The 7,386-nt window shown below is 46.8% G+C and overlaps 1 protein-coding gene across 1 annotated transcript; it reads right to left on the bottom strand.

Annotated features, from left to right (window-relative positions):
- Window positions 1-894: 894 nt before the first annotated feature.
- EDN1 (endothelin 1) lies at window positions 895-5,787 on the bottom strand. Its single transcript, XM_015854730.2, has 5 exons — window positions 5,576-5,787; window positions 5,344-5,491; window positions 4,209-4,367; window positions 3,831-3,938; window positions 895-2,205 (listed from the first exon to the last, which is right to left on the bottom strand). Exons 1-5 carry the CDS (start codon window positions 5,637-5,639, stop codon window positions 2,067-2,069), a joined length of 618 nt encoding a protein of 205 aa, XP_015710216.1. The 5' UTR covers window positions 5,640-5,787; the 3' UTR covers window positions 895-2,066.
- Between the last annotated feature and the right edge of the window lie 1,599 nt (window positions 5,788-7,386).

The following is a 7,386-nucleotide window of genomic DNA, read 5'->3' as shown; positions in this document are numbered from 1 at the left end:
GTTCTGTTTTTTTAACCAGCTTGTTAACGCAAACCACAGCAAGCTGCAGTTAATGCAGAGCCAGGCTGCCGATACTGCCACCTCTTGGCTTTTATTATCACATAAGAAGTAGCAGAATAGCATGAAGGAAACAGAGCAAGGGTTGCACTTAGACTTTGGATGTTGGGACATGGAGCAAGCTGTGAGCAAATGAACACCAACAAAGAAATCTAGAACATTATTAGTATTTTCTAAACAGCAAATGTAGCCAGGTTTTGTCACATGCCTTGTATTTTATCTGCTCCCGCTACAGAATCAGAGATCATTAAATCCACTGACTTGCTTTAGGCATCTTTCCAGCTATAACTACATTAGCCCAAATCACCTGGAGATGCGCAACGTTCTAGTACTTCCCTAGGTTGGGACCAGGACCCACTGAGGTCTCCATCTTTCGCTTTGGTACCATGGGTTGAGACTTCAAAGATAGCATATTAATAAATAATATAATCCCACTGGGGCCAACACAGACCACAAAGCATCCACTGTGTGCATTCTTCTCCTCCAGTTCATTAACATCCAACCCTTATGGGCAATATTTTAATGGTACAGTATATCCAACACTGGATGAAAAATGGCATCAGTGACATAAAAGAGCAGTCTAAACTCATATGGCCAACTCAAATTCATCAGGAAGTTTTTACGTGGAAGAGTTTAGCAAGAGCAAGTGCTGCCTGTTAGCTCACATATGGCACAGGCCTGGCAGAAACTGCCCATGCTGGGATTTTGCTACTCTAACAGAAAGGCGATCATGAGCACAGAGCTCACCCAGGACAGCTTCATACATAGGGCAGCCTGCCACTACCACTATGGAGACCCAGCGCACAGAAAAAGCAGGGCACACTGAAAACAAGCCAGTACAGTAATTAAAAATATTTATTTCTGAAGACATTTACCTTGATAGGCATAAAGCATTTCCCAATTTCATACAGAAATACATAAAACACGCATAGACCAATATGGCCTGCTTCAATGTGTATTCAACATGGTAAATATAATGAAGAACTTGTGAATATAAATACAAAAAAAAAAAAAAAAGAAAAAAAAAAAGAAAAAAAGCACATAAAATTCAACCAAACCTGTCAGCAAATTCAACAACGTGAACAAATTACAAATTCACTGCTATAAACATTCACCCAATATTAGCCTTTCGACATAATTTAAAACAACCCTTTGTCTCTACATGTTTCTACCAAACAAGGTACTGAATGAATCTCACAACAATATCCGGTACAGCTCCACTCCAGTGCTGTTTAGGTGGCGTGTAAGACACAACAATCTCTATTATTAGGACTTGTTAGCCAGATATCCTTGTTATGGGAAACCTAGCAGCGCCTTCCAACATTTATTTTCTGTTGAATGGTCCTTTGGTATCCAAAGGCAAAAGACTTTGGCTATGTGAACAAGCACAGCATCTAACCCACATTCAGATAACTCTGGTTGTACAAGTAAACTAGACTTCTGAAAAAAAAAAAGGCAAAGGGTTGCAGCTGATTAGTTAAGGCAATAACAAGGTATAAAAATACTCTAGCAGGAGTGCAACAAACAGTATGCGAGGTAGACATGTATAGATGCAGTAAGTCCTGGTAAGAGTAGCACTGTGGCTTTCATTTTTGTATTTTAATCAAGAAGTAAGAGTTTTTACTTTGATGTTTTTCCACTCAGATCTTGCTTTCTGTCCTTCCTAAGTACATTAATAAGGTCTTCCTTGCAAAATGCTTTTTATGTAGACCCTGAAAGCCGCCCAGTTGATGGGTAACATTCCAGTAGCAATATTCAAATGTTTCTCCAGCAAGATGACTTTTAAGGTGTATTACTGCGGATTTCCCTTCTCCCCATTCATCTGAAATCCAATAGGATGAAATCCTTTGCTTTTATAGCTCCAAATATGGGACTTCTTCAGTGTTTCGTCCTGCTGCACAAACAGTTGGACAGATAGGCCCTTTGCCATTGTGGAATGTTAAAAGTCAAAGAATTTTGGTGATGCTTTGACAGCAAACATAATGAAGAAAGACAGGGTGATCCTCCCACTAGGACGTTTTCAGGCTTTTCCAGATGCTTTGCCTTTTGCTTGCCCTGTTATGTTTCAGCTTCCATCCTTTCTGGAGCTCAGCCTTCAGCTTTGCAATACTGAAGGAAGCTTTGATACTGTTACCAATAGCCTCCAGCCTGAAAAAATAAGAAATATATTCCTATTGTTACAGTAATGAAGATGCATCTTCAGTGCACACACATTCAGCAGTCTGACTAAATAAACCTCAGTCTCAGTTTTTGCCGCAGGATCCTCAGAAACCAATGACTGTTATGAATCTGTCATGATGATACTAACTTGAACCAACTTAAATTATATGTCATTCAGAATTGCAATTCAAACGTTAAAAGAAGTTAATATGTTCATCTAAATTTAAGTGCCCAAGATGCCCTTAAATAGCACATATCCAACCAGGAGGTCTTTAGTGTTACTCTTTGTTCTATTTCTTTTACCTAGAAGTGACCCAGTCCCAAAGAATGAATGCATTTAAGACATAAGCCCCATCTTCAGCAATGATTTAAGACCTCTAGGGCCCAAGTATCACTCAAAATCATCAGGCTGCCTGCCAGCATAAACCCAGTCTTCCTTTCACAAACAGCATTGGAGAGCCTATATTTATATGGAAGAGCTTTTGCACACACTGTGCTTTCATACAGGCTTAAGGCTGAAGATTGAACACTGAAGGTGACATAGCTGTACCAATACTCAGCTCCAAAACTGACTTCCAACCTCTGTGGACTTCATAGAAGTACCAGAGCCAATGCATATGTGCATCTCTAAACTGCACTCTGTAGTGATACTGCCACCTACCACCACTCAATTTTTTAATGCATGGATCTCAAAGGACAGTCCTGAAATATACTCTTAGTTTCAGATATTAAATTGGGTTCAAATACTCATTTATCTCTCATCTTCCCTTTCCGCAGCCTTTTTGCTGTCATTTCTATTACTAGAATCCTGTACTCATGGTGCATACATTTAATCAGACAACACAAATGACACAGCAGGCAGAAACTTGCCTCCTGCATTCTAGAAAGCCAGCCACACCAGCCAGAACAACAGATATAATGAATTATAGAATGGTTTGAGTTGGAAGGGACCCTTAGAGGTCATCCAGTCCAACTCTCCACAAGAGGGACACCTACAGAGGCCTCAGAGACCTGTCCATTTTGACCTTGAATGTCTCCACGGACGGGGCATCCATTATCTCTCTGGACAACCTGTTCCCAAGTCTCACCACTCTTAGTGTGAAAATCTTTTCTCTCATACCCAACCTAAATCTCCCATCTTTTAGTTTGAAACCATTCCCCCTTGTCCTATCACCATTTCTCCTTGTCCTACTGAACATCCTGATAGACCTTCTAAACCCAGTAGAATGGAGGAAAGTATCTAAGAAAAGGCAACCAGACTCCATTTCCTAATAGAATAGTCAGGACATATTTTTAAGCAATTGAGATAACATCTGAACATACTACAATATCAAGTTCTATTATTTCTTCCATAATTTAATTATGTTATAGTTGTCTTAAATATGAGTTTGCTCCCTCTAAGCAGATGGGTAACACCAAGCAGAGCCTGGTACTCTTATCTTTAAAGCAAAGAATCCAATGCACAAACAAAGCCCTGAAAAGACTCTCACTGATCCCCCAGAAAACTCTCCATCTGCAATCAACAGCTAAGCCTGTGTTGACCCAAATGGGGGAGAACTATGCACCCTACAGTGCTACCCTGGGGAACAACAGCAGGATGAGAAAAAACTCACCTCTTCATTTTCCTGCTGTCAACAAACTGTTGGTTCACGCATTTAGGTCCAATGCAACCACCAGCTTTGTTGTGGCGATGTGAGGTTTTCTCTGCTGTGGACTGAGCCCTGTTAAAAGGGAAAAGGCGCTGCTGTTAGAACAAAAAACAAGTCTGCGGTCCACAAGGTGAGGTGTCTCACCAACCGATCCTCAAGGCATGCAATAAGCAACCTTTCTGGGCCAAACCATAGAGTGCATCATAGCACCGTGAGCGCCAAGGTAGGAGGCAAGGCTCTGGGGAGATTATTCACTCAGCAAGTGCCAAAATGAGTAAGTCTACCACAGTCCAGCCCTATTCACACACGCTGCCTTTTAAAGAGTCGTAACAATAGACGCACCAGAGATCTTTTCCCGTCTGGCAGAAGTTCAGACATTTCTTGTCTCTTTGGCTGGCACATCGGCATCTGTTGCTGGCTCCAACAAGCATCTCAGGCATTATGTCCTTCAGAGATCTTCTGGACCGAGAAGGGCCTCCAAGACCATAGGGAACAGTCTTCCTATGATCAAAGAAACAACATGAAAGTCAATTCAATAATTCTGTGTGTTTGGAACAGCAGGGTATATTGGGCAATCTTATCAATGGGATTGATTGCATGAGTAAAGGTTGTGGAATTGGGATATGCCTTGTTGGTCATAATTCCCATGCAAATACTTCTGATGATCCTGCAACATAGTAATTAGAGTGGCTACTAGCACAGCTAACAACCTTCTAATTGTGATTTCATAAGGCTGCCATCCCTCCCTGTGTGATAGAAAGCAATAAAGCCTCATCTCTTTGAACTTTGGTAACTGCCAATGCTGAAAGAAGCAATAAAAACACAGATCCTCTCCACTCATTGTGGTAGTGCAGATCACCAAAGCCAGCACTGCAGAGGGTCTGGCTCCTCAGTTTTTGTTTGGTGGGGAGGGGGGGGAGATCACAGAACGGCCTGGGTTGAAAAGGTCCACAGAGATAATCTAGTTTCAGCTCCCCTGCTACTGCAATGTACAAGGTCACCAATCATTAGACCAGGCTGCCCAGAGCCACATCCAGCCTGGAGATGACAGAAGACAACACAGTTCCTAACGCTGTGAGCGCACTGCTCTGCAGCAAAGTGCTGCAGGAGATAGTGAGGGGCCACCTCGTGTACAAGCAAGTTTTCAGCCAGAGAAAATGCTCACGCAAAGGCAGGCAGAACCACTCCGTAGGCTGCGAGGAGCATCCTGCACCTTCTAGAGAGCAGCACCCAGAGCTCTGGGGAGCACAGGTGCATTGGGGAGGATTGCTTTGCTTAGCCTGTGTTCTCAGATCCCCTCTTTGTTCTCCTAGCGAACCGGCTCACTGCTGAACTCAGCAGGAAAGCAGCAGGTGGGATGCAGAACCAGGAGAGCCCGTGGCACAGAAGTATCGCTTTCCCCTTTCTGTCGCGTTCCCAAACCCCCATCCCAACACCATCGCCACCCCTCTCTGCCCCATCCCAGCGGGGCACTCACTCGGGGGTGTTGATCCAGATGATGTCGAGGTGGCAGTAGTACACGCACTCCTCGTCCAGCAGCGACGAACAGGAGCATCGCCGGGCGCGACGGTGCGAAGCGGCTGCGGGGGGCGGCGGGGATGCTGCGCTCATTTCGGCTCCGGGAGCTGCGGAGGGAGCGGTAGTGGCTCAGCACCCGGCTCGGTCCCACCGCCCGGCCCCGGTCCCCCGTGCGAGGTTAGGGCACCTACCTGCCGGCAGCAGCGCCGGGCACAGCGCGACGAGCAGCGGGAGGAGCAGGCGGCTGCAATCCATAGCGGACGACGGGAGCGGGTGGAGAGACGGGTTTAAGAGAGAGACGAGGAGAGGGAGAGGAGGAGGGACGAGGCTTCTCCCGTGGCCGGCTGGGCGCTGGCTCCCGCTGGCGGCGGGGCGCGGGGGCAGGCGGCGGCTCGGGGCGGCACGGCGCGTCTGGCTGGCGCGGCGGTCCCCGACGCCCTTTTATAGCGAACCCCCATGGAGCGGGTAAACAGCCCCGGCGCTATTTTATCCCGAGACAATGTTGTGCCGCTATTAGTCACCGCGCGGCAACGTGCGGCCCGAGATAAGGCCGGCCCGGGGAGGAAATCGCTTGCTAACTTCAGAGCGCCGGCCGCGGGCGGCGGGGGGGGGGACTGAGGGGGGAACCGGGACGGGACAGGGGCTGCAGAGGGCGCACGGCTGCCCTGCATCTCACATCTCACACCTGAGCACAAGAGCCGCCCCGCCCCAACGTGTGCTGTAGCCGCGGGGATGTCCCTCGGATCCAGCTGTGGCACAGCTGTGATATCGCGCTGTCTGGGGTCTGTGCGCCTAACAGCGGGGATGTGGGTCAGGAGGGGGCGAAGCTTTGGTGCACGCCGCCGGGATGCGGCTTTTTCAACACCTTCACACCCGCTGCCTCCTCGTCGGTGCAATGTCACGGTGAACGCACACGCCGAGCACCGTGAGGGCTCCAAACCTGGGCTCCAAACCCAGGCTCTGAGGAGCTGCTCGAGCTCCTGCGCGGAGCTGCAGCCCCGGAGAGCGTGCCAGTTCCACCTCTGATAAACAGATAAGGCCCTCTCGGTATTCGTGGTATTTCCTCGCACTGTGCTGCAAGAATAGGAGTGACCTTGGGTATCACAAAGAGCCAGGCTGCGAGCTGAGAGTCGTATTGTTTTACCCCAGGTGAATGCCCGTGGTTTTTTTGTCGGTTATGGTGTTGTTCTGAGCCGCTGTATCGTAGCGGACGGAGCTGTGCTGAGTCAGAAGAAAGTCTGCGTTGCTGCTGAGCTTTCTCCAGCAGAGGCTGTTGGCACGTGGGACGAGAGCAAGAAAGGAACGCAAGTGGAGACGAGTCCTCCCTTTGCCATAACCTCCGGGGATGAAATTTTGGGGCCTTCTGAGTAATACCTGGCATTTCTATCATGATGTTGAATAAACTTAAATGTTAAGCCAAATCCTCAGCTGAAACGCTTGTACGCAGCTCAATAAAAGCTGCTCTCTAAAGCTTCTGTGAGTGGAGGAATCTGAGCTATATGGTTGCTTACACCTTTGAAGTCTGCTTTTTCAGAGCTGGAATTGTATGTGCTTATGTATCATATCATCTTGTCCACACAGAGCAGTGCTTACCCGGTGGGATATCACTGTATCCATGCCTGAATGTGTGAACTATTACAGTAATGATAAGAATCTACCAGCAGAGGTCACCTAGCTACAAATAAAAAACTAATCTGAGCCAACTGGAATCATAAACTTTATCAGTATTTGCAAGTTGGGAAAGAAATCAGGTGGGTTTTTGTTCTCTTCTGTTCCGTTTGCTTGGCGTTAAGAAAGAAAATAAATGCAATGCAGTTATGTGGGTTGAAGGATAGCGATGATTTCTGTATAAAATAGGCACAGCCTTTCCAGGCCTGTCACTTAGGAACTCTGTTTCATGCCAGCTCTTATTTAGGAGCCTCTTTCTTTATTCCTGAGGTTTCTCTCTCTAAGATGTGCACATAAAGCCAAAGTGACTCGTGTCGCTGTCAGATATTTGCTT

The sequence above is a fragment of the Coturnix japonica genome, chromosome 2 (assembly GCF_001577835.2).
Source record: "Coturnix japonica isolate 7356 chromosome 2, Coturnix japonica 2.1, whole genome shotgun sequence".
NCBI lineage: Eukaryota > Metazoa > Chordata > Aves > Galliformes > Phasianidae > Coturnix > Coturnix japonica.
Note: the sequence above shows the minus strand (reverse complement) of the source record. Positions and strands in the feature narration are given on the sequence as shown.